Source organism: Hemitrygon akajei, unplaced genomic scaffold (genome assembly GCF_048418815.1).
Source record: "Hemitrygon akajei unplaced genomic scaffold, sHemAka1.3 Scf000082, whole genome shotgun sequence".
Classification (NCBI taxonomy): domain Eukaryota; kingdom Metazoa; phylum Chordata; class Chondrichthyes; order Myliobatiformes; family Dasyatidae; genus Hemitrygon; species Hemitrygon akajei.
In genome coordinates this window covers 444,683-472,170 of record NW_027331968.1, presented here as the reverse complement: position 1 = coordinate 472,170, position 27,488 = coordinate 444,683, and the positions used below count along the sequence as shown (strand labels likewise).

The window sequence follows — 27,488 nt, the reverse complement described above, 5'->3', positions numbered from 1 at the left end:
GCCATGGTGTCCGGATTTCACAGGAATTGTCCCAAAGTCGGTGTTTTAGATAAAAACATGGAGAATCGGTCTTACCTGCACCCGACATTTTCAAGGCCTTCTGTGTACTGCGCGCATGCGTGATACTCGGGGACGTCCTCAGCCTGACGTTGGTGTATTTCATCGGCGCTTCAGCGCCGGCAAAATTCTTAACGCATGGCCCTCTGGGTAATCACGGTGCCATTAACCATTTCTGCAAGCACCGGTTCAATGTCCATACCTCATTTTTTTTATAGTGTGTATAGAAAAAATCTGCAGCTGTTTTAACGTAGAAAGCGGCTCCCATAAACAATATACTCAATATCAACGTGTATCTAATGCCAAAGTAAAATGCAGATATAAAACACAGGAGATTCTGCAGTTGCTGGGAATACAGAGATGCACACACACAAAACGCTGGAGGAACTCTGCAATTCAGAGAGCAACTAAGCAGCGGAGTACACAGGCTAAGCATGCTGAAGGGGCTCGGCCTAAACATTGTCTTTTTATTCCTCTCCACATTTGCTGCCTGAAATTAACCACCATTATTTCGGTCAACCAGTTTCCAAATGTTTCTTTTCTTTCTTTTGTAGCCACATCCTGCTGGTCTGATTCCTCCTCCTCCTGGTAAACTCTAGACCCCATCTCTCTCTGGAGCCCCAAAGCCCTGACTCAGGCTGGCAACTCTTTGGTTTCTGACTTTGCACCATCGAAGTTTCACTCGCTAGTCTGCTGTCAGACTTTAAAGGTGCATTGTGTTACGAGACAGCAGGTTCGCTTACTGTGAGTGTCACTTTAAGTGCCTGAGTGAGGCGGGACTGTGACGTCAGAGACAGAGAGAGAGAACGTCAAAACCACAGTGAGCTCATTGTCTTATTCACCCTGGAAAAAATCATGCAGGTGTATAAGATGATGAGAGGCATTGGTCGTGTAGATAGCCAGAGGCTTTTTCCCTAGGGCTGAAACAGCTAACATGAGGGGGAATAGGTTTAAGCTGCTTGGAAGTAGGTACAGAGGAGATGTCAGAGCTAAGTTTTTTAAGCAAAGAGTGGAGTGTGTGTGGAATGCACTGCCAGCGACGGTGGTAGAGGCAGATACAATAGGGTCATTTAAGAGACTCTCAGATAGGTACATGGAGCTTAGGAAAATAGGTGGCTATGCGGCAGGGTAATTCTAAGCAGCTTCTAGAGTAAGATACATGGTCGGCACAGCAATGTGAGACAAAGCATCAGTAATGTGTTGTGCATTTATATGTTTCCATGAAATTCACGGGAAATCTCCTATCCCACGGAGTGGTGACTAGTTGCAACCTGTCATCTCAGGGAGGGTGAGAGAGGAATGGCAGGGATAGATTTTGATATACTGATATGGAACAGAAACATGGGCAGGAATCAGATGGGCTGAGTGGCCTTTCTAGTGTACATTGTGAGTGTGGTAGAGACAGTAAGTACCTGAGACACGGGATTTGATACTGAACTGATTTATCTTTCACAGATCCACAATATTAAATGCCAGTCTAGTTTAAGGCTAACATCAATTGAACAGACTCCTCCAAAGCTCAGTGACCAGGGTTCAGTCCTGGGTGCGTTGAGCCGCCAGAAGAACTGTAGAATCTGACAGTAACAGTCGCTCATGAACCTGCAGCTGCCTTCAGTCAACATGATGGCTAAACTTTTAACACACAGATGATTTGAACTTCCTCCCTGATATAGGAGCGCTCAGACTGAAGGTGTAGGGGAGAAGGGAAAAAAAGAGATAATAAAGTTATTTGCACCGTTAGGGATAAACAGAGAGGAAGAGGTGGAAAGTTTCTTGAATGCATCTATTTTAATGCTAGGAGCATTTTAAGAAAGGTGGATGAGCTTAGAGTATGGATTGATAACTGGAAATATGATGTTGTATCTATTAGTGAAACATGGTTGCAGGAGGGGTGTGATTGGCAACTAAATATTCCAATATTTTGTTGCTTCTGGTGTGACAGAATCAGAAGGGCAAGAGGGGGAGGTATCGCAATGCTTGTCCGAGAAAATACTACAGCGGTGCTTTGACAGGATAGATTACAGGGCTCATTTAGGGAGCCTATTTTGGTGGAATTGAGGAATGGGGAAGGTATAGTAACACTTATAGGGGTGTATTATAAACCACCTAATTGGGAGCGAGAATTGGAGAAGGAAATTTGTCAGGAGATAGCAGATATTTGTAGTAAGCACAAGGTTGTGATTGTGGGAGATTTTAATTTTCCACACATAGAAACATAGAAAATAGGCGCAGGAGTAGGCCATTAGGCCCTTCAAGCCTGCACCGCCATTCAGTATGATCATGCCTGATCATCCAACTCAGAACCTTGAACCTGCTTTCTCTACATACCCCTGATCCCGTTAGCCACAAGGGCCATATCTAACTCCCTCTTAAATATAGCCAATGAACCGGCTTCAACTGTTTCCTGTGGCAGAGAATTCCACAGATTCACCACTCTGTGTGTGAAGAAGTTTTTCCTCATCTTGGTCCTAAAAGGCTTCCCCTTTATCCATAAACTGTGACCCCTCATTCTGGACTCCCCCAACATTGGAAACAATCTTCCTGCATCTAGCCTGTCCAATCCCTTTGGAATTTTATACGTTTCAATAAGATCCCCCCTCAATCTTCTAAATTCCAGTGAGTATAAGCCTAGTCGATCCAGTCTTTCTTCATATGAAAATCCTGCCATTCCAGGAATCAATCTGTTGAACCTTCTTTGTACTCCCTCTATGGCAAGAATGTCTTTCCTTAGATTAGGGGACCAAAACTGCATCCGGCTGTGGTCTCACCAAGGCCTTGTACAACAGCAGTAGAACCTCCCTGCTCCTGTACTCAAATCCTTTTGCTATGAATGCCAACATACCATTTGCCTTTTTCACCGCCTGCTGTACCTGCATGCCCACTTTCAATGACTGGTGTACAATGACACCCAGGTCTCATTGCACCTCCCCTTTTCCTAATTGGCCATTCAGATAATAATCTGTTTTCCTGTTCTTGCAACCAAAGTGAATAACCTCACATTTATCCACATTAAATTGCATCTGCCATGAATTTGCCTACTCACCTAACCTATCCAAGTCACCCTGCATCCTCTTAGCATCCTCAAAGCTAACACTGCCGCCAAGCTTCGTGTCATCCGCAAACTTGGAGATGCTGCATTTAATTCCCTCGTCTAAATCATTAATATATATTGTAAACAACTGGGGTCCCAGCACTGAGCCTTGCAGTACCCCACTGCTGACTGCCTGCCAATCTGAAAAGGTCCCATTTATTCCCACTCTTTGCTTCCTGTTTACCAACCAATTCTCTATCCACATCAATAACATACCACCAATACTGTGTGCTTTAAATTTGCACACTAATCTCCTGTGTGGGACCTTGTCAAAAGACTTTTGAAAATCCAAATATACGACATCCACTTGTTCTCCCCTATCCATCCTACTAGTTACATCCTCAAAAAATTCTATAAGATTCTCCAGACATGGTTTTCCTTTCACAAATCCATGCTGACGTTGTCCAATTATTTCACCTCTTTCCAAATGTGCTGTTATCACATTTTCACAACCAACTCTAGCATTTTCCCCACCACCGATGTCAGGCTAACCGGTCTATAATTTCCCGGTTTCTCTCTCCCACATTTTTAAAAAAAGTAAGGTAACATTAGCCACCCTCCAATCCTCAGAAACTAATCCAGAATCTAAGGAGTTTTGAAAAATTATCACTAATGCATCCACTATTTCTTGGGCTAATTTCTTAAGCACTCTGGGATGCAGACCATCTTGCCCTGGGAATTTATCTGCCTTTAATCCCTTCAATTTACCTAACACCACTTCTCTACTAACATGTATTTCCCTCAGTTCCTTCATCTCACCAGACCCTCGGTCCTCTACTATTTCCGGAAGATTATTTATGTCCTCCTTAGTGAAGACAGAACTAAAGTAGTTATTGAATTGGTCTGCCATGTCCTTGTTCCCTATGACCAATTCACCTGATTCTAACTGTAAGGGACCTACATTTATCTTAACCAATCTTTTTCTTTTCACTTATCTATAAAAGCTTTTACAGTCAGTTTTAATGTTCCCTGCCAGCTTTCTCTCATAATCTTTTTTCCCTTTCCTAATTAATCCCATTGTCCTCCTCTGCTGGACTCTGAATTTCTCCCAGTCCTCAGGTGTGCCACTTTTTCTGGCTAATTTGTATGTTACTTCTTTGGACTTGATACTATCCCTAGTTTCCCCTGTCAGCCACGGGTGCACTACCTTCCCTGGTTTATTCTTTTGCCAAACTGGATGAACACTTGTTGTATTTCATCCTTGCAATCTTTAAATGCTTGCCATTGCATATGAATGTTGAGGAACCAACTAGAGAGCAGGCAATTCCACATTAGGTATTGAGCAAAGAGGAAGGGTTAGTTAGCAATCTTGTTGTGCGAGGCCCCTTGGGCAAGAGTGACCATAATATGGTGGAATTCTTCATTAAGATGGAGAGTGACATAGTTAATTCAGAAACAAAGGTTCTGAACTTAAAGAAGGGTAGCTTTGAAGGTATGAGATATGAATTAGCTAAGATAGACTGGCAAATGATACTTAAAGGGTTGACGGTGGATATGGAATTTTGCTACTCTCATTTTGCACCCCTCTGTCTCTCTGCACTTGTTCCTATCCCCCTGCCACATTAGTTTAAATCCTCCTGAACAGCAGTACCTGAATGCAAACCTAAGCCTGGGGAATCGGGACCAGACTATTGAGAGCGATTTGTGGCCTGCTACGGCACCTTCGCAGGAGACCAAGACTTTAATGATGGGAATCTCTCCCCCCAGTTCAATGCCCTACTGCTCCAATGCTTACCAACTAAGTTAGCCAACATGATTAAAACAAATAATATGGATTGGCCTGACAATGACTGAAATCGAATGCGACAAGCTTTGACATATCATTAGGACCCAACTTTCGAATCTCGATCAACCCCAAAGGGAACTAATATTTAAAGTGAACATGTTCAGTGGTAAGAAGGATGCGAACGGGCTATATCTGAGGAACAGAAATGGGAGCAAAAACCTACCAAGGGACAGGTGGGGACAACAACCCGTTTAGAAATTGACAAGAAGATGCTTCCAACCATGAGTGCCAACCCTCAGGAAGAGCCCAATGTAATATTGCAAGTTGCTGGAAATCCAGTTCCGTTTATGATTGATATGAGGGTAACCACAACCACTCTCAATCAGGAAATAGTATCGGAAAAGGGATTCCAGCTATCAGACGTTATAATCACTCTGTCAGGGTTTGAAGGCACGGAACGTACATATTCACTTACCCAGCCACTGCAGGTGGAATTCCAGGGGAGCCAGTGTGAGGTTTCATTTACAGTCACCACCAGACGGGGGTGTAATCTAGCAGGGAGAGACTTGCTCTGTCTGTTGGAAGTCGAGATTCTTTGCACAGACAATACTGTCACCCTTGACAGGTGAACAACCGACAGCTTCTCCAGTTTCCGACCCCCAAGTGGAGGGCACTTAATTTGGACTCCACTCCTTCTGCCAGCAGCCGACCCTCATGTGACTCTGTGCTTTGACCCTACGGGGTGTGCCACTGAGGAAAGCCAATATTATGCACCCCTCGATGGACAGAAGTTCCCAGTCACAGTGATTAGAGAGGTTAAAGGAAGAGACGGTATTGCATTACTGGCCGAATTTCCAGATTTCCTTTGGCGACAGACAGAACTGGTGGTTCCCCATACCACTGTTAGGGTTTGCACTGGGTTCAAGCCAAAGAGCCCAGGGTTCCTGGCCTACACCCTAACGAAACAAGCCTCCAGCACCGAGGGAGACTGGCAAGACTTGGCCGCGGGTCTAGTCCAATACGGGAAGGAGTCTGAGGTGAAGACGGAATATCTGGTAAGACAACCTTTTAATAGTGTCCAATCCCAAGATGCTGTACCCCATCTCTGTGTAATTTCAGGCCGAGAAGTCTGTCGCACCAACTGTCCCCCTGTCTGGATCACCACGAAAGAAGGACAGACTCTCCCATCCATTTAGCAATATCCCCTCAATCCCGAGGCAACGTTTTCTGAGGATGGAAGCTCCTTTGTGGATCCAGCAGGGAAACGATGCGAGAGTGATGGACAGTGAAGTAATTGAGCAGGCATCTTTTGAAGCAGCTGTCTCCGCCCAGAAGATATTATAGATGTGTTTAGTAGATGGGTTGAAGCTGTTCCAACTACCATTAATACTGCTGTGACTGTTGTGAAGGTATTATTATGGGAAATAATTCCCAGGTACAGCCTGGCAGAGATGCTGAGCTCTGACAGTGACCCACACTTCGTGATGAAAGTAAACAAAGGCGTACGTAATGGACTAGCTATCAAGCAACAATTCCACTGTGTACACCACCCACGGGCCGCTGGCACAGTGGAGAGAGCCAATGGCACTCTGAAGAGTAAATTGGCCAAACTAACAGTGGAGACTGGACTCGGTTGAAGGTCCTACCGTCACCCAGTTCCACATGAGGGTTACCCCACAGGGGAAAACAGGGTTGTCACCAGCTGAAATCATTTATGGATGGCCCATTAAGACACCCTGGGGACTAAGACCTTGTGTAACATTGCTCCCAGAAAGTCTACCAGCAAAATTGGATATTCATACCCGAGGGGAAGACATGGGGACATATATATGCCAACTAACCAAAATTTTCCAAGCATACATTCACAGGTGCAACAGGCTTACAAGGAAGAGAACTACTCTGCAGAGAGGGGTGACTATCCCACCATGGAACCTGGGATATTTTTTTCCTGACAAACAACTGGGATTGAGGGAATCTTGGACCTCGGTGGAGAGGACCATATTAGGTGTTGCCGACCACTCACATGGGTGTGAAACTGAAGGGGCAATCTCGGTGGATACACCATTAGGTGCCAAACATGTTACTGAAGGAACTGAGTAGAAGGTCTCTCTCGGACTAACGGAAAATGTATTGGTTGTTAGTGGTGTTCATGTTTATGTCTTTGAGAGGGCTCACCCCAGCATCCGGGGGCCCCCATGTTAACACATTTCCGTCTTTCTGTTATACCTATGCCAAACAGGTAGAACTCAGGGCCTGCTGGGTTTGTGCTGAAATTCCACAGCATGGTAAAACTATGGTTCCAATGTCAGTAATCCCGCTCAACCAGAGTGAGGAACTCTCAGCCTGGGCTTTCTCAAATAACATCCGGGGAAGTGAGATGAGGACCTGCTGTCCAGTCATAGATGACTGTGGCTGTCAGTGTTTTGAGGAATGGTGTCTCAGTCCCCAACCAAACAGAACTTCCAATACTGGGAAACATGCATCCTGGCCATACTTGCAGGTGCCCAGCAGCTGAGAGAAACAACTGAGACTGATTGATTTTGGATGATTACTTTTCTCTGCTATGGAGTAGCCGGGAATTCATGAGAGATTATCAATTTGGATACAGCACTTGAGGAGCTGGCCACAATACTGCAGGGGCCCTGACAGAAACACAGGCCCAAGTAACAGAAATATCCACTGAAATGATCGCAATCTGGCAATCAGTCATACAGAATCGTACAGCTTTAGAGTTTATCCCAGCTGAGAAAGAGGGAACCTGTGCTGTTATTGACACAGAATGCTGCACCTATATCCCTGATGAATCTACTAACATTACACCCCTCTCCAAGCACACTGCAAAGGAGATTGACAGCATCAAGAAAGTAGGGCAGGATTTACACGGGTTCACCGAAGGGTCGAAATGGTGATCTTTGAAGGCCTGTTTGGTAATATGTGGGGCATGATACTGCATTATGTCCTAATAGTTGTACACATCTCTGTTACAATTACTGTTATACACTGTCTTTACCAACTGATAAGTCAATGCTGTCGTCAGTTGCTTTCTCTGTAAAAAGTTACTGCATTGTTGATAATGTAATGATCAAACGGAGGGAAGGATAAAGTCTGTAAAATGGCTAACACTTCGTTAAACAATAGCAGCCTGTTTTTCTGAAAGAAATTGCTGATGATCAACCGATGTGCTGAGTCATGTTTCTTCTTGCGGGTAGCTAGCTAGGGTTTCAAGATGCTTATCTCCTTGCGCATTCACATGTAGAGATAGGATAGCTTCAGTCTGTTCTGTGTGTGTAAACCATTATGATTATTTTGTAGTTTGTCTTTAGGGGCTCCAGCCTGTCATGTAGTAAATGTCTTTGGCTCCAGCCTGTCTTGTGTGGGGGTATCTGGACGGATATATCTGTGGTGTAAGGGGAATTGTTATTCAGTTAGTGGATTGGGTGGGAACAGTCACAGACTGTTCCTGTTTGAGCGACTAACTAAGTAAGCCCCGGGTGCTTGGAATAAAGAGTTTGTACCGTACAGTCTCTGAGTGACTTTATCCAGATTCGACTTCCACAGAGTGGGAGTGGTTTTAAAGGACTGGGTTGCTGGAAGCTCATTACCAGACCTGGAGTGATTGCAACTGGGTCTGACAGAGGCATAACTGGTTGTTCTGGGCACATTCAGTCTCACTCCAACTATATCCCACCTTCCCTTATACAGGTATGTAATGTCTAAAGGATCAGTTTTTGAGTAAATGAGACTCACCAAACTTTCTCCTGACTGAATCAATGGAATCTCAGAGTCTCTTGAGGCAGAGCTGTTCTCTCCAGTTAAAGCTCTCAGTCCTCAGGCTGGTTCACTTGGTGCTGTTCCCTCATCTTCAGCCGTGGTTTGCTTCTAGTTGGGGTTTTTCTTCCAATAAACCTCTCACCGCAGGTCTAACTTTAACCAGAGAGACAATGAAGCACAATAACAATAAAAAGGAGAACCAAACATTTCAGGTTAATGTTACTAAGAACAAAACGTTGAAGGCTGATATAATGATCTCAGTAAACATTTTTCTATTGTTACTCACACATCACAAAACAATATGGGATAAGGAGGAGCCATTATTCAGTCAGGAACAGAATTAGGTGATTCGATCCATCTGGTCTGCCCCATCATTTAACCACAGCTGATTTTCATTCCAACACCATATTCCTGCCTTCCTCCTGTAACCCTGAGCTACTCAGCAATCATGAATATATTAATCTCTGTCATAAATATACCCGAATGGCAGGTTCAACCAACCTCTGCGGCAACAAATTCCACAGATCAGACATCTTCTGGCCAAATTTTTTTCTCCACTCAGTTTTAAAGGGAAGCTTCTTTATTCTGAGACTGTGCTGTCAGATCACAGTCTAATGAAAATATGCTCTCCATGTCCACTGTATCCAGGCTTTTCAGCATTTGGTAGGTTTACTTTGCCAAACATCCCTCCACCACCCCCACCGTCCCTCTGAACTCCATTGAGCACAGGTCCAAAACAATCAAATGCTCCTCATACATAACGCCGAACATTCCTGAGATTATTCTGTAAACCTTGTTCACAACAACTGTACTGAACACATTTCTAGGAATAACAAACTAATTGGCACCAAGGTAATTTGCAGGGAAATGTTGTGGTTACTTTATTGTTCAACTATCACAGAGTGAGCCATTTCCACTACCACATTAAAACCGGTACATTTCAGGAAACATAAACCAATCCAGAATGAATGTAATAAAAAGAAATTGGAATTACCAAACTTCTCAGCATGTAAGGAACAGCTGTGGGGAGAGGAACAATCTTTACAATTCAGGTTAATAACATTTTGTCAGGATGACTTCATTTTCAGTTTTTAGTGCAGATCTCCAGCAACTTGAGATTCTGCCCGATTTCCACCACTTTATCCAGATTTGACTTCCACAAAATGCGAGTGATTTTAAAGGGCTGGGCTGCTGGAAGCACATTACCAGACCTGGTGTGATTGCAACTGTGTCTGACAGAGGCATAAATGGTTCTTCTGGGCACATTCAGTCTCACCAACTATTTCCCACCTTCTATTGTACAGGTATAAAGGACCACTGTTTGAGTAAATGAGGCTCACCAAACTTCCTCCTCACTGACTCATTGGGAACTCCAAGTCAGCTGATTCAGAGTTGTTCTCTCCAGTTGATGCTCTCAGTCCTCGGGCTGGTTCACTTGTTGCTATTCCCACATCTTCAGCTGTGGTTTGCATCCAGTTGGGGTTTTTCTTCCAATAAACCTCTCACCGCAGGTCTAACATTAACCAGAGAGATAATGAAGCACATTAACAATGAAAAGGAGAACCAAACATTTCTGCTTAATGTTACTAAGAACAAAACTCACTGAAATTTAAACGTTGAAGCCAAATATAATAATCTCAGTGAACAATCTTTTATTGTCCCTCACACATCACAAAACAATATGGGATAAGAAGGAGCCATCATTCTGTCATGGTAATACATAAGACACAGGAACAGGATTTGGTGATTTGATCCATCTGGGCTATAAACGTGCAGGAGCAATGTGTGGTTAAGTGCCATGCTCAAGGATACAACGCACTGCCTGGCCTGAGGCTCAAACTCATGACCTTCAGATTGCTTAACCACTCGGCCACGTGCACATCACAGAAACCACTCTCCCCCCTAGACTTCCCAGTCCCTCGGTAAAGCAGGCAGTGAAATCCAAGATCCCCAAAACCTGGGACATTCTCCTTTCTCACCCACCCCAGTCCAGGAGAAGACACAACAGCCACAAAGCTCACAGACAAATGTGAGCAGCCTCAGGAAGTGAGGCGAGTTGGGGGAAGTTAACGGGACTCAGTGACCAACATTAGATCCCCCAACACAACATAGAGGAAGCATCCTGACCCATCCGGGGACTCTGAGCACACACCATGTCATCTTGCATCACAAAGTGAAGGGTAGGGCTAATCGACGGTAAACAGCCTCACATGACCTGTTGGTGGGTCTCCCATTTCAGCTCTGCGGAAATAGACAGCCTGGGCTCCAGGTTTGGATCGTTCAATGCAGATTGTGAAGTCAACACATTTTTGACCAGCCCAGATAATCGGAAAATAAATGAGTAATTGGTCCTCAGTTCGGGGCTCACCGCCAACATCAGATCTCCCCGCTCGGGATCGGTCTCAATACTCACCGATGGGAACGCAATATCTTCGGCCCACAGACAGTGATCCCGACCCCTGGCTCCCCCACCCAGGAGGTGAGGACCCTTCGCTCGATCCCACAGATGATGCACTTCAGCACTGAGCGGAAAAGAAAACACCGCCCGGCCGGAGACAGTGAACATGCGCGAAGTGAGTGTCACATCATCCGGAGGGCAGGGCCTCGGAAACAGATGCACAGGTGCTGCCCAACTGCTGTTAAATGGGAGGGGCAAACGGGATCACGTGACCAGTGGGGTCTCCCACCCCAGGCAGAGTTTTCCAGCTACCCACCGTTCTGTGTAAAGAAACAAACTTGCTGCTTACATCTCCTCTCACCTTAAATATATTAGACATTTCAACCCCAAGGAAAAATAGATTGTCTGTCCACTCAGAATCAGAATCAGGTTTATTATCACCGGTATGTGTCATGAAATTTGAAAACTGTGCAGCAGCAGTTCAATGCAATACATATTATAAAAGGGAAAAAAACAAAATAAAATAATAAAAATAAACAACTAAATCATTTACAGAATATCTGGGACCCTTACTCTTTGTGATTTTGATAAATGACCTGGATGAGGAAGTGGAGGGATGGGTTAGCAAGTTTGCTGATGACACAAAGGTTGGGGGAGTTGTGGATAGTGTGGAGGGCTGTCAGAGGTTTCAATGGGACATTGATAGGATGCAAAAATGGGCTGAAAAGTGGCAGATGGAGTTCAACCAAGATAAGTGTGAAGTGGTTCATTTTGTTAGGTCAAACATGATGGCGGAATATAACATTAATGGTAAGACTCTTGGCAGTGTGGAGGATCAGAGGGATCCTGGGGTCCCAGTCCATAGGACACTCAAAGTTGCTACGCAGGTTGACTCTGTGGTTAAGAAGGCATATGATGCATTGACCTTCATTAATCATGGGATTGAATTTAGGAGCTGAGAGGTAATGTTGCAGCTATATGTGACGCTGGTTACACCCCAACGTGCACAATTCTGGTTGCCTCTCTACACGAAGCATGTGGAAACCATAGAAATGGTGCAGAGGATATTTACGAGGATGTTGCCTGGATTGGGGAGCATGCCTTATTAGAATAGTTTGAGAGAACTCGGCCTTTTCTACTTGGAGCAACAGAGGATGAGAGGTGACCTGATAGATGTGTATAAGATGATGAGAGGCATTGATCGTGTGGATAGTCAGAGACTTTTTCCCAGGTCAGAAATGGTTATGAAAAGACAGCACAGGTTTAAGGTGCTGGGGAGTAGTTGCAGAGGAAATGTTACAGATAAGTTTTTTTACTCAGAGAGTGGTGAGTGTGTGGAATTGGCTACCGGCAACGGTGGTGGAGGTGGGTAGAATATGGTCTTTTGGATAGGTGCCTGGAGACACTGGAGAAAAATAAAGAAATACTAGCTTAGAAAAATAGAGGGCTATGGGCAACCATAGTAATTCCTAAGGTAGGGACATGTTGGCACAACTTTGTGGGCCGAAGGGATTGTATTGTGCTGTAGGTTTTCTATGTTTCTGTGAATAAATTAAAAATCGTGCAACAAACAGAAATACTATATATTTTAAATGTGAGGTAGTGTTCAAGGGTTCAATATCCATTTAGCAATCGGATGGCAGAGGGGAAGAAACTGTTCCTGAATCACTGAGTGTGAGCATTCTGACTTCTGTACCTCCTTACCTGCTGGTAACATTGAGAAAACCACATGCCCTGGGTGCTGGAGGTCCTTGCTAATGGACGCTGCCTTTCTGAGACATGGCTTCTAATCCTCTGGTAATCTTATAAACATCCATCCAGTCTCACCCCAGCCGGCACGGCTCCAGAGAAAACAACACAATTTTGTCCAACCTCCCGTTAAAGCTCAGGCCCTCTAATCCAGGCAATATCCTGGTAAACCTTTTCTGCGCCCACTCCAAAGCCCCGATATCCTTCCGAGAATGGGAGCGACCAGAACTGTATGAAACACTCCAGATGTGGTCTAACTAGTTTTATAAATCTGCAACACAACTTCCCGACTTTTGAACTCAATGCTTCAACTGATAAAGACAACCATGCCATTTGCCTTCTTAACCACCCGATCAATCTGTGCAGTCTCTTTCAGGGAGCGATAAACTTGGAGTCTAAGATCCCTCTGATTAGCAACACTGTTCAGGGTTTTGCATTTAACAGTGTACTGTCTCATACATTCGACCTACCGAGCTGCCAAGATGATCATCACTAATCAAATCTCACTGAGATTTCTCAGGTCCTGTTGAATTTATTGCCAAGTGCACAAGTACGGGAAGGTACAGGTACAGAGAAACACTGACTTGTAGCAGCATCACAGGCAAGTACTTTCAGATAACACACGGAACACAAATTATACAATTCTCTGTCAGTAACAAGATAGAAACATGTTTTACTTCATCCTGCTAATAGGACCAGAACAACAGGGGCTGAGCGGCGGCTCATCTCAGACGGTTCGGTGTGAAGGTCTCACAACCCGGACCGACCCCGGCAGATTCTGTGAAGGAAGCGAGGAGAGGCCGCCAGTTCGGGAAAGTTCATCCCATCCCCCTTCAGGTTTCACCGATCACCTTGTGTTTCTCTCTCCCTCCCCACCCCCACCTTTTATTCTCCAGTCCTGCCGAAGGGTTTCGGCCGGTAATGCCGACTGTACTCTTTTCCTAGATTCTGCCCGGCCTGCTGAGTTCCTCCAGCATTTTGTGCGCGTTGCTCGCATTTCCAGCATCTGCAGATTTTCTCTTGTTTGAGTTCGGGAAAGTTAACTCACTACCCAACGTCAGACCTCCCCGCTCGGGACCGGCTTCAATACTCACCGAAGGGAAATTGTTGGTGTTGCCCCCGAGAGAATAATCCGTCTCCGGCACCCCGTCTAAGGGGGCGAGAACCCCCTCCCCATCCCGATCTCACCGCCGACCCGCTTTCACAAAGAACGAAAAAACACTGCCTAGCCCGGGAATGTGAGCATGCGTAATGTGCTAATTGCGTCATCAGGCGGTGGGCGGAGCCTCGGAAAAAAACCCGAAGATGCTTCCGATCTGCGATAAAACGGGATCATGTGACGAGTGGCGGGTCTCCCACGTGATCCGGTGACTGTTCCTCGCCCTTCACACACTGCCCTGCCAACCGCCGCATTTCCCACATTATTTTATCATTTCAATATATTATTTCCAAATTTAAACCAGATACCTATTTAGTTTTTCCCACCATATCTTCCCCGGTCCCGTTCCCTCCAGCCCCAGGTCACAGAGCTCTCAGAGTGAGAGTTTCGATTCCCACCCCATCCCGACACACAATTCAGACCCACATAGGAAATGTGCAGGTTTCATTTAAATCAGTCTATGTCTGTAAACACTAATTTCTATGCACATTCCTCTGGCCTCACTGAACAGAAACACTGAAACATTAAGTGAGAAAGCAGCAGGAGGCCATTCAGCCCCTCTAACCATCAGCAAGATGGCGGCTGCTCTCCGTTCTCAGCCAGATACTTCTGCCCGATCCTCATTTCCTCGATTCCCTTCGGTCTCCACACATCTGCTGTTCTCTGTTTTATGTGAGGACGATCACTGAGTCTTCACCACTATCTGTGGTGGGGATTTACAAACATTCACCACCCTCGAAGTGGAGACATTTCCCCTCATCTTAGTCCCGGACAGTACACGCCATCTTGCAGAGACTAGGATCCCTGGTTCAAACGGTAATGATGTTGTGCATTTCAATCTGTTCACCTCTCAGTCCTCGATTCTCTAAATGAAAGGGTTATCGCATTTGATCTTTCTTCATATGATGACCCCACCACTCCAGGGATCAGTCTGGTGAATCTTCATTGCACTCTTTATAACAAATACTCTATAACCTCTTTGTTAATCCTCTATGGAATTAATTTCAATCATCTGCAGCCCCGTGTTGCTCCAACCACTCACCTCCCACCCCTGTCACTATTTCCACTTTCCCACCTCCCCCTCACCTGGATCCACCACTCAGTCCCCAGCTCTTGCCCCATCCCCACCCCTCAACTCTTTTCTCTATTTCCCGTCCACTCTCAGCCCAGAGGGAGGGTCTCGGCCCGAAATGTTAACGGTCCATTTCCCTCCACAGATGCTGCTCGGCCCATTGAGTTCTTCAGGCAGCGTCTTTGTATCCTGTTAAACTGACAATGTGGACCATAGATATCCCTTCCTCTAAAAGTCATCGAATCACTCAGACAGCTAATCGCTGACAAGAATTATATTTGTTGGTCATTACATTCCAGCTGGATAGAGTTGATGGGGAGTTAGGCGTGTCCCAGTGAAAGAGCCGAAGGGCTGAGCTCTCTGCGATGTCCCTCCGGCTCCGGCCAGTGGTGGCGCTGTGGGGACCCCCGGCCAGTGTCTGGACCATAGGGAGACGCGCAGGTGCGCTGCCGACACTAAGCCTCACAACTCTGGGACAGTCCGAGCGGCGGTGAGCAGGGGCTGATGTCGGGTTTGTGTAAATCGGGGGCCGATAGCAGTGAGAAAGGACTTGGCCGGATCTCTGCCGGGTGGCTGTGGGCTCCAGGCTCTGCTCAGCCCGGGTTTTAACTTTGCGACCGAGCCAGAGCTGTGGGATCAATTCCTTGTGGTTCTCCAAGGTGTTTGGGGAGAATGGGCTCTGTCTGTGTGTGTGGGTCGAGGTTATGAGTGGAGTGTGGGTGTGGGGTTGTAGGCGGGTTGGGTTCTGTTGGGAGGAAGTGGGATGATTGGACATTCCATGATACGGGGAGGAGGGTACCGAGACAAATTAAGTTGTAAACAAAGGACGATCTGGTGAACTGGATCAGACAACTTAGCTCGCATGTCCTTTCAGGAAACGACAATTCTCTCTTCATATTAATGACCGGCTAAGATTGCTGTTCACAAGATTATGAGTTACAAGATTGTGTGTTACAGAGTCCCAGAGTCTAGGACAGCTGTCACCGTCATGGGCTGCGAGATGGTGACTGAGGAAGAAGCTTGTTGATGGAGGATACCCAGAGGCGAGCAGGTCAGACACAGAATCAGGAATTAAATTGAATCGACTTTATTTCATACATTCATGAGGAGTAAAATTCTTTACGTCATGTCTCCATCTAAATGTGCAACGTGCAATCATAGTAATTTATAATAGTTTATAATAATTAAAACTGACAATGTAATATAGAGTACGTTCAAGTCAGCGTCAGTTCATCAGTCTGATGGCCTGGTGAAAGAAGCTGCCCCAGAGCCTGTTGGTCCTGGCTTTTATGCTGCGATACCGCTTCCCAGATGGTAGCAGCTGGAATAGAGTGACGGAGATGTGATTTCCTGTGTCACAGGTATAGACAGTCGTCTCAAGTGAGGAGTTTGTGTGGAGATGCAGCTTCCCTGGAGGTGGAGGAAAGAGGACACAACAACAGGTGGAACCAGCTGTGGGAAGACATGGTTTGTCAGGTCTGAGAACGAGCTGAAAGTACCATAACCTTCAGACTGAATCAGAAAACCATTCTGAGAGTATTTGAAATGTCAGACGCAGGGGAGATGTGATCCCATGTGCAGAGGACAGCGGTTATGTCTCCATCAGACCCTCAGTTAGATGGTTCAAGTTACAATGTGCAGGGATGAAAACACGGTGTTTGGTGCGGGATTTAATCACTGATTCTGACACAGTGAGAGGATTAGTTTAGCTGTAAGGAAGCAATATTAATGGAAGAAGACACAGGAACTTCATCAATTGCCAGTTGTTTAGCAGAAGTGACCAATTTCTATGTTACCTTGACAGAAACAGATATTCCCAGTGTTGACAAAGGGGTGCAGTCCGGTTTATTTCAGTTTGGAGAGGGGTGTGGAGTTTTGAAATCAATGCCTTGCGGTGCCACCATTGTTAATTTAGCAAGTCCGGAGTGGTGGATCACACAGCACGGAAACAGGCCTTTGGCCGGCCATACCTGTTCTGACCATCCACTCACTGTCTACACTGGTCCCATTTATCAGCACTTGGTTCATAGCCGACTGTATCTCGGCAGTTTCAATGCTCATCCACTTCGTAAATGTTGTGAAGGGACCTGCCTCCACCACCACCTCGGGCAATGTGTTCCAGGTTTCAACTACCCTCTGAGTGACAAATCTCCTCCTCAGATCCCTCTAAACCTCTTCATCCTCTGTTTAAATCTATGCCCTCTGATCTGTGACACCTCTGTCCCAGGATTGGGGCCGATATGGGCATCAGTGAGGCCTTTGATAAGGTTCAGCATGGTAAGTTGCTGTGGAAAGTCAGACCACACGGGATCCAGGGAGAGCTGGCTCACTGGATGCACAGTTGTCTTGATGGTAGGAAGCAGAGAGTGATGGTGGGAGGCTGTTTATTGGGCTTAGTGAGGTTTCCCAGGGTTACACCCCATTGCTCTCATTATTCATTGATGTTTAATGATATTTCCATTTGCACAGTTTGTTGAATTCTATGCTCCACTTGATCTTTCATTGATCCTGTTACTATTCTATAGATTTGCTAAGTGTTCCTGTAGGAAAAACAATCTCCGGGTTGTATGTGGTGACATATATGTACTCTGATAATAACATTTACTTTGAACATCAACCATTATTGTCATCTCGATCAATAATTTGGTTAAGAATGTATAGGATATGGAGAGTAGGTTTGCAGCAAGTTCAATTACTTTTTCTGAAAGATTTTCAGTATAATCTCTCTGCTCTGTTTCCCTCTCTGCATTTGACCACCCCTCCCCTTACTGTCTTCCCTCTCTGCCCCGTCCTCCCTCTCACCGTGACATTGGGCATACGTTCAGGGTGAAAGTGAATTATTTTCGGGGAATTCTTCACTCAGAGGTTGGTGAGAGTGTGGAATGAGCTGCCAGTGGAAGTGGAGGATGTGGGTTTGATTTAGACACTAAAGAGGAATTTGGGTGAGGACGTGGGTGGGAGGTGTATGGAGGCTTTGGTGCAGGTTGTTGGAACTAGGCAATAACAATAAAAACAGGTCGGCATTCACTAGAAGGGCCGAGCGGCCTGTTTCAGTGCTGCTGCTCTCTGTGACTCTAATAATATTCTGACTTGTAATTTCCACAGTCAGTACTTTGCTACTTATGACTGAACCCAGACATTTACCCAAACAAGAACTGAAAGACTCTTGGCTGGCTACAGAAAGTGTTTACAAGCTGTGATACTTGCCAAAGGGGGTGTTACTCAGTACTGACAATACAGGGCACACAAACTTTTGCTTCGGGCCCTTTTCCTTCTTTGTTATTTTGAAATTGTAAAAGATGGAACTAAAAATGTAATCTTGCTTAAAATATTAAAGAAATGTGTCATCTTTAACTTTATGCCTTTTGTAATCAGGTCATCTCTTACTCACTTAGCTGTTCACAGGAACAGAAATTTTGACCAGGGGTGCCCAAACTTTTGCATGCCACTGTATATATCCTGTGCCTTCCAAATTGCTTCCAAAAATTCCAGCCATTACTGCTCCATTTTTGTCCCTGCCCATGTTCTTTTTAAATCAATTTTGACCAATTTTTTCTCATGCCTCTCTAATTCTCTTTATTCCACATCTGACTTTAGCTTCTCCTTCTCTATTGTCGGGGTGAATTTGATCATATTAAGAGCACTTGCCCCTAAGTGTTCTTTGGACTTTAGTGACCTAATTAATTCCGGTTCGTTACAACAATCCAGAATATCTGATCCCCAAGTGGGCTCAACCACGAGCTGCTCGGAAAAAAAAAGCATCTTGTAGGCATTCTAGGAAATTCCTCCTCTTGAGACCAACACCATCCTGATTTTCCTAATCACCTGCATGACAATCCCCCATGACTATTGTAACATTGCCCGTATGGCACGTATTTTCTATTTCCCATTGAAATTTGTGGACCTCATTCTTACTACTGTTTGGAGGTCCCTATACAATTCCCATCAAGGATTTTTTTTGTACATTTGCTGTTCTTTGATTCTACCCACATATTCTACACCTTCCAACCCTATGCCACCTCTTTCTAATTATTTTATTTAATATTTTACCAACAGAGCCACACAACCCAATAGCAGCTTGATCTTTCAATAAATATGTAAGTATCTGGGAAACAAGAGGACCTGCAGATGCTAGAAATCTAGAGAACTACACACAAAGTGCTGGAGGAGCTCAGCAGGTCAGGCAGCATCTATGGATGGGAATCAACATTTCAGGCCAAGACCCTTCACCGGAACGCTGGGTACCCACGTATCTGGAATATCAACAAGCAAAGAACATAGAAAGTAGTGCGGAATACGGAAAACCTTTGACAAAAGTTAGTTCAAGGCTTTAAAAAACCTACCAAATAGAGCTCAATAATTAGCAAATACAACACAGGCAATAAACATTTTCATCAATACCGACATTGAATTTTTTTTAATAAAATTATCTTGGTCCCATTTCAATCAGTAAAATTTAGAAAGATAAACAAGATCTTAAGAAAGCTTTAGAAAAGACTATTTCCACTCAAACCCACTGAGATTAACACGACCTTGGACAGAAGGAGGAAGAGAAATAACACACATGAGGAAAGATCACACAACAGTCAGATAAAACTTCTAAGTATATGATTTAATCAAAAATGAACTGGATTCAGCACTCCATGTGTGTATATGCAATCGTGATAAGAAATACAGACCAGAAAACTTAAATGAGAGGCCAACTCAAAAAAATGAATCATCACTCTGGAAGGAAACATTAAACAGTGGAATGAGTATGACCCTCCATGGGAGACATTCCAACGATCTAAGAAGATGAGATGGTGACAAAATTATACGTTAATCAATACATTATTTCAGATAGGACAGTCCATAATAACCATCCGGATATAATATTACAGGATAAACATGCAGGAACAACTCCCTCAGTAGATAAAGCATTTCCCAATGCACACAAGTTCCTCGACCAGTGGAGCACCTCGCCATGGGTATAGTTTGTGTCATCAGTCAGACAAACAAAAGATTTTCTCTGTCAATCAGCTTCCGAATGTTACTACTCTGTCATTCGTTGCCACGCCCTGCTGCTGTGATGGTTTCTCTGTAGCAGCAATGTTTAGGTTACGACCAGAGATAACAGGGTTTTGGAGTCTGGGACTATCCAATGACAGAAATGTTCTTTCTTGTGAGTCTGGAAGAGAGATTACCACGGGCTTTTCCCAGGGAGACATGAGAAGATGCAAATGGAGAGAGTGGGCACTTTTTCTTTTTTTTAAATTTTCTTTACTAATGCTATGGTCAAAGTAAGAATTATAAAGCTCAATCATTTAATCACATATTGTTTACTGCTTGTTATTTGAGCATACTAATTTGTAACGGGGACACCTCAAGCAGCATCCACCCAAACGAGATTTGTTAAGTTTGACTGGGCTGGGGTGGGGGTCTATCACCCCGTATATTAAGCTGCTAGCCGAAGCGAGAGTTACATAAGCTTAGATGACTGAGTGAATACGTCCCCACATTCACAGTAGGTGAACAGCCTCTCCCCAGTGTGAACTCAATGATGCACATTTGGTTGATTTGGCTGAGAGAATCTTTTCCCAAAGTCCGAGCAGGTGATCGGCCTCTCCCCTGTGTGAACAACGCTGCTGTCTGTAGATGAGATGACTCAGTGAATCCCACACACGGAGCAGGTGAACGGCCCAGTATGAACTGGTGTGCCAATAGGTCGGATGACCGGGTGAACCCCTTCCCACAGTCTGAGCAGGTGAACGGCCTCTCTCCAGTGTGAACTCGCTGATGTGCCATTAGGTCGGATGACCGAGTGAATCCCTTCCCATAGTCGAACAGGTGAACCGCCTCTCTCCAGTGTGAACTCTCTGATGTACCTTCAGTTGAGATGACCGAGTGAATCCCTTCCCACAGTCTGAGCAGGTGAACGGCTGCTCCCCACTGTGAACTTGCTGGTGTGCCATTAGGATGGATGACTGAGTGAATCCCTTCCCACAGTCTAAGCAGGTGAACGGCCTCTCTCCGGTGTGAACTCTCTGATGTACCTTCAGTTTAAATGACTGAGTGAATCCCTTCCCACACACTGAGCATGTGAATGGCCTCTCCCCAGTGTGAACTCGCTGATGTACCTTCAGTTCAGATGACTGAGTGAATCCCTTTCCACAGTCTGAGCAGGTGAATGGCCTCTCCCCAGTGTGAATTCGCTGATGTACCTTCAGTTGGGATGAGCAAGTGAATCCCTTCCCACAGTCTGAGCAGATGAACGGCCGCTCCCCAGTGTGACCTCGCTGATGTACCTTCAGTTTGTATGAGAAAGTGAATCCCTTCCCACAATCTGAGCAGGTGAACGGCCTCTCCCCAGTGTGAACTCGCTGATGTACCTTCAGTAGGGATGAGCAAGTGAATCCCTTCCCACAGTCTGAGCAGGTGAATGGCCTCTCGCCAGTGTGAACTCGCTGATGTACCTTCAGTTCAGATGACTGATTGAATCCCTTCCCGCAGTTTGAGCAGGTGAACGGCCTCTCCCCAGTGTGAACTCTCTGATGTACCTTCAGCTCGGATGAGCAAGTGAATCCCTTCCCACAGTCTGAGCAGGTGAACGGCCTCTCTCCAGTGTGAACTCGCTGATGTCTCAGTAGGTGAGATGAGGAAGTGAATCCCTTCCCACAGTCTGAGCAAGTGAATGGCCTCTCTCCAGTGTGAACTGACTGGTGTCTCAGTAGGTGAGATGAGCAAGTGAATCCCTTCCCACACTCTGAGCAGGTGAATGGCCTCTCTCCAGTATGAACTGACTGGTGTGCCAGTAGGTCGGATGACTGAGTGAATCCCTTCCCACAGTCTGAGCAGGTGAACGGCCTCTCCCCAGTGTGAACTCGCTGATGTACCTTCAGTTGGGATGAGCAAATGAATCCCTTCCCACAGTCTGAGCAGATGAACGGCCTCTCTCCAGTGTGAACTGACTGGTGTCTCAGCAGGTGAGATGACCTAGTGAATCCCTTCCGACAGACTGAGCAGGTGAACGGCCGCTCCCTAGTGTGAACTCGCTGGTGAGCCATTAGGTCAGATGACCGAGTGAATCCTTCCCCAAAAATTCAGCCGATGACCAGCCTCTGCCTAGAGAGAACTGACCGGTGTGTCCACACGTGGTATGACCAACTGAATGCCTTCTCACCCACAGAACAGATGAATGGCTTTGCCCAGTGTGAACTTGCTGATGTACCTTCAGTTGAAATGACTGACTAAATCCACTCCCAGTGTCCCAGCAAATGATGGGCACACCAGTCGGTCAGATGATTGAGTGAATCCTTCCCCACAGTCTGAGCAGGAAGGATGATCGAGTGAAACCCTTGCTCCTCTCTTAAATATCTGGACAGAGACAGCAAAACTGGCATGTTGTGTTTGAGATTCCCGTAGACAAATTCCTTGTCATTTTTAACCTGTGAAAAGATTTACAAAATCGATCAATGGGTGAAGGACAACATTTCAGATGAAATGACTTGAGTTGTCAAGGTGTGATCTGACATCACAGTGAAGTTCAACTCAAGTTGGAGAGAGAAATAATCTTGTACCTTGGCACAGTGCTGGTATCTGGAATGACCATTTAATTCTCTGATGCTCTTCCCGTCTCTATAATAATAGGGCATTTCTGCCATCTCCAATCTGTAAACATCACCAAGCATCTCACATGGTGTGTACGCACCGGCTGTGTTGTGAAAAGAGCGCAGCAGCACCTCTTTCACCTCAGACAGTATTTAGAACTTTGGGATGGGGCCACTGAGGACTTTCTACAGGGACACAATTGAGAGCATTGTGACTGGCTGCATCACTGCCTGGTATGGGAACTGTACCTCCCTTAATCGCAGGAAACTGCAGAGAGTGGTGCGGACAGCCCAGCTCATCAGTAGATGTGAACCTCCCACTATTCAGTACATTTACACAGACAGGTGTGTAAAAAGGGCCCAAAGGATATCGGGGACCAAATTCTCCACAACCACAAACTGTTCCTGCTGCTACCATCAAGGAAATGGTACCACAGCAAAAGGACCAACATGCTCCGGGACATCATCTTCCACCAGGCCATCAGACTGATTAATTCATGCTGATACAATTGCATTTCGATGTTATATTGAATGTCCTATGTACAAACTATCTATTATAAATTACTATAAATTACACATTGCACATTTAGATGGAGACGTAATGTAAAGATTTATACTCCTCACGTTTATGAAGTATGTATTTAATAAAGTCAATTCAATTCAATTCACCCTCTCCACTATCTGTTCTGTCATTCTGGCTCCCATTCCCCCTACAACTTATTTTAACCACATCACCCCCCCCCCCCCAAATTACCTCTAGCAAGCTTTACTACTAGGATATTAGTCCCCTCTTGTTCTGTTCCCCTATCACCCCTTTGACTTTCCTCTGCCAGGCAATTCCCCCCAACAGTTTCTAAAGTTGTCCACCTGTTGCTGTGTTGGATAGCAACAAGAGTACTTGGCGATGGCTATTTAACCTCATTCCCCTTCCTGACTCGCACCCAGTTGCCTGTATCCTGCACCTTGGGTGTAACTCATCTCACTTCATGTCATATCCATCACTCCCCTCCATCTGCTGGATGATCTGGAATTCACCCATTTCAAGATCCAACTCCATAAAGTGCAGGGTTACAAGCTACAGCTGGATGCACATCATGTAGGTGAGGGCATCAGGGACACTGGAGGTCTCACCACCTTCCCACCAATGTCTCCTGTAATTTGTAATGACCAGTGTGTATGTAAAGCTTGTATTGTGCATTTTTAGCCAGTGACAACATGTGCGCAGTGTATTTTATTCAGATTCAGATGTATTCATTTTCACTGTCAATAGGAACTTTGATCTCCTCTGGGTTCGATCGAGTTCATCTGCACTCTCGCACAACCTATGTAGCAGGCCTGTAACGGGTAATGAATGATTTTCTCACCAAAGCTTTTGCACATTGTCCATATGTGGTTTGCTTGCTAAATTACACTTTAAAATGTCAGATTTCCAAATATCACTCCACTGCTTCCCACTTGCAAATTCTCGGGCAACTTTAGTACCACCACATGCACACAGGTATCACCAATTTCTGCATTCTACATAAATATTTCCTCTGAACTCTCCCCCGGGTGACTGACGGTGGTGAACTCAGTGATGGGAATCCCAATGAATATGAAGGGAAGGGCAGTTCTCTGTCTCACTGGAGTCTGGCACATTTGTGATGTGAAAGCTGCTTGTTGCCCAGGGCAAAGGTGTTTGATATCATTGCGTACCCAGAGAGAATGGGACAAAACATGTTCTCACCGGTAGAAAAGCCCAGAGCAAGAGGAGGTAGAACAAGCAACACACACAAAATGCTGGAGGAACTCAGCAGGCCAGGCAGTAGCTGTGGAAAAGAGTACTAATGCTGAGTTCCGCCGGCATTCTGTGTGTGTTGCTTGGATTTCCAGCATCTGCAGATTTTCTCTTATTAGTGATTGGAGGTAGAACAAAGGCGATTTTCTCAACTGGTGATGTAAAAGATTTTGTTCCCTTTCTCCGAGTTCCTAATCCTTGCATTTAGATAGCTGGAGCTCAGCTCTGTCTGAGAGATCCATCGGTTCCGATTCCCTCATCAGCCGGAAGCTCCCCGGGGCCCGTGTACGGATCGTGGGGCTGAGAGAGAGGGAAGAGAGCAGGACTGTCCCAGGATTGCGGGTCACAGTTTTCGAAGTTCACAGGAATTGCCCTGAAATCGGTGTTTAAGATAAAAAGACTTAGAATCGCTCTTACCTGCACCGATATCTGCAAGGCCTTCTGTGTACTGCGCGCATGCGTAATATTCGGAAACGTCACAGCCCTGACGCCTGCGCATTTCATCGGTGCTTCAAAGCCGGTCAAAATCTTTTAACGCAGGACCTTATGGGTAATGTGGCTGCCATTAAACATTTCTGCAAGCAGCGGATCAATGTCCATACCTCAGTTTTTTTTCGTGTGTGTGTAGAGAAATCTGCAGCTGTTTTAACGCAGAAAGCGGCTTCCAGAAACAATATACTCAATTTCAACGTGTAGCTCATGCCAAAGTAAAATGCAGGTATAAAACACAGGAGATTCTGCAGTTGCTGGAAATACAGAGACACACACACACAAAATGCTGGCGGAACTCTGCAGTTCAGGCAGCAACTAAGCAGCGGAGTACACAGTCTAGGCATGCTGAAGAGGCTCGGTCTAAACGTTGTCTATTTATTCCTCTCCACATTTGCTTCCGGGTCTGTTGATTTCCAGCAGTATTTTGCAGAAATTAACCACCAATTTTTTCGGTCAACCAGTTTCCAAATGTTCCTTTTGTAGCCACATCCTGCTGGTCTGATTCCTCTTCCTCCTCGTAAACTCTAGACCCCATCTCTCTCTGGAGCCCCAAAGCCCTGACTCAGGCTGGCAACACTTTGGTTTCTGACTCTGCTCCATCGAAGATTCACTCACTGGTCTGCTGTCAAATCTCTCCTCTCACTCACTTATTCTGTGGATTACTGAACTTTTCTACTTTACCATCATAAGACTTGAAGCATTGTTTCCCAAGCTTGATAGTTTGGGAGCTATATATATGCACAACACTGTTAACTTCTGTTTATTTCGTTTAATCTTTTATATTTGGAGTGGATACTAATGAAGAGAGTGGTTTTAACATCGAAGCCAGACTCCGTTAGTGATCTATTGTTGCTGGTCCGTAACAATTGCAACAACCCAGCTGTCTGAGGTACAGTCCTTTAAAATTGGTGAAAATGACCCAAAACGTTGAAAAGAGCAGAGAAGGAGTTTAACCATCTTCGTCCGGAGCCCTGAAGAACGTCACAACCACAGTGAGCTCATCGTCTTATTCAGTCTGGAGAAAATCATGCAGGAAATTCATGCAGGTGTATAAGATGATGAGAGGCATTGGTCGTGTGGATAGCCAGAGGCTTTTTCCCAGGGCAGAAACGGCTAACACGAGGGGGAATAGGTTTAAGCTGCTTGGAAGTAGGTACAGAGGAGATGTCAGAGCCAAGTTTTTTAAACAAAGAGTGGTGTGTGTGTGGAATGCACCGCCAGCGATGGTGGTAGAGGCGGATAAAATAGGGTCTTTTAAGAGACTCTTAGATAGGTACATGGAGCTTAGGAAAATAGGTGGCTATGTGGTAGGGTAATTCTAGACAGTTTCTAGAGTAGGTTACATGGTCGGCACAACATTGTGGGCCAAAGGGTCTGTAATGTGTTGAAGATTTCTATGATTCTATGAAATTCAAGGGAAATCTCCGATCCCACGGAGTGGTGACTGGTTGCAACCTGTCATCTCAGGGAGAGTGAGAGGGGAACGGCAGGGGTAGATTTTCATATACTGATATGGAACAGGAACATGAGTAAGGATCAAATGGGCCGAGTGGCCTCTCTAGTGTACATTTTGAGTGTGATAGAGACAGTAAGTACCTGACACACGGGATTTGATTAAAAAAAACTGGTTTATCTTTCACAGATCCATTGTATTAAACGCCAGTCTAGTTTAAGTCTAACATCAGCAGAACAGACTCCTCCAATGCTCAGTGACCAGGGTTCAGTCCTGGGTGCGATGAGCAGCCGCAAGAACTGCAGAATCTGACAGTAACAGTCCCTCATGATCCTGCAGTTGCCTTCAGTCACCGTGATGGTTAAACATTTAACACGGAGCTGATTTGAACTTCCTCCCTGATGTGAAGTTGCTGGTGTTGCAGCAGCTGGGATGATTGAGTAAAACTCTTTCCTCACTCCGGACAGAAATGTGGCCTCTATTTATTGTGAACTCACCGGAGCATCACAAGGTGGGTTAACTGAATGAGTCTCTTCGCACACACGGAGCAGGTGAACGGCCGCATCCCAGTGCGAATCTGTCCCTGTATCTGCGATGGCCGGATGAACCCCTTCCGAAATGAGAGTCAGTGAATGACGTCACGGTGCTGTAACGTCATGGCAATGTATCCAATCAGATCACGGACATGGGCACGTGCTCGGGCTCTCCTTGTAGCAAGTGGGGCGCTGTCTTCTCCAGCATCTCCGCCTCCACATTAAAGGATTGGCGGCATTCAAGCGCTGGTGAACTGACAGACACAGCGGAACTAACGAGCTGTTGTGGTTGGGATTCCTATACACAGATCCTTTGACTTTTCTACACAGTTAAAATTTACAAAGCTTGTCAGTGGATGAAGGACAACATTTCATTTTTCAAAATGTTCTTGAGACGAGCTGGATAATTTAGTGAAGGTTTATAACCTTCGTTATATAACTCAGCCATGACTTTTTTTTTATACTTAAAACGTTCATTTAATACCCCGGGCAAATAATCAACGACCAGCCTTATCTTATCATCTTCAAAGTTAATCATACCTAACCGACGAGATGGCGAATTATAGTAACCTTTCTTTTCAAGAAACGCAATGATCACAGGTGGAGGTTTCTGCTGAGAAGAGG

General features: G+C 45.3%; 2 protein-coding genes across 2 annotated transcripts in view; both read right to left on the bottom strand.

Annotated features, from left to right (window-relative positions):
- The window catches only part of LOC140722642 (uncharacterized), a 190,577-nt gene that overhangs the window by 4,042 nt on the left and 159,047 nt on the right, over window positions 1-27,488 (bottom strand). The gene's annotated exons all lie outside the window — the stretch shown is intronic.
- Window positions 20,755-22,390, bottom strand: LOC140722647 (uncharacterized). The gene has a single exon (XM_073037363.1). The coding sequence runs from the start codon at window positions 22,064-22,066 to the stop codon at window positions 20,807-20,809; it is 1,260 nt and encodes a 419-aa protein (XP_072893464.1). The 5' UTR covers window positions 22,067-22,390; the 3' UTR covers window positions 20,755-20,806.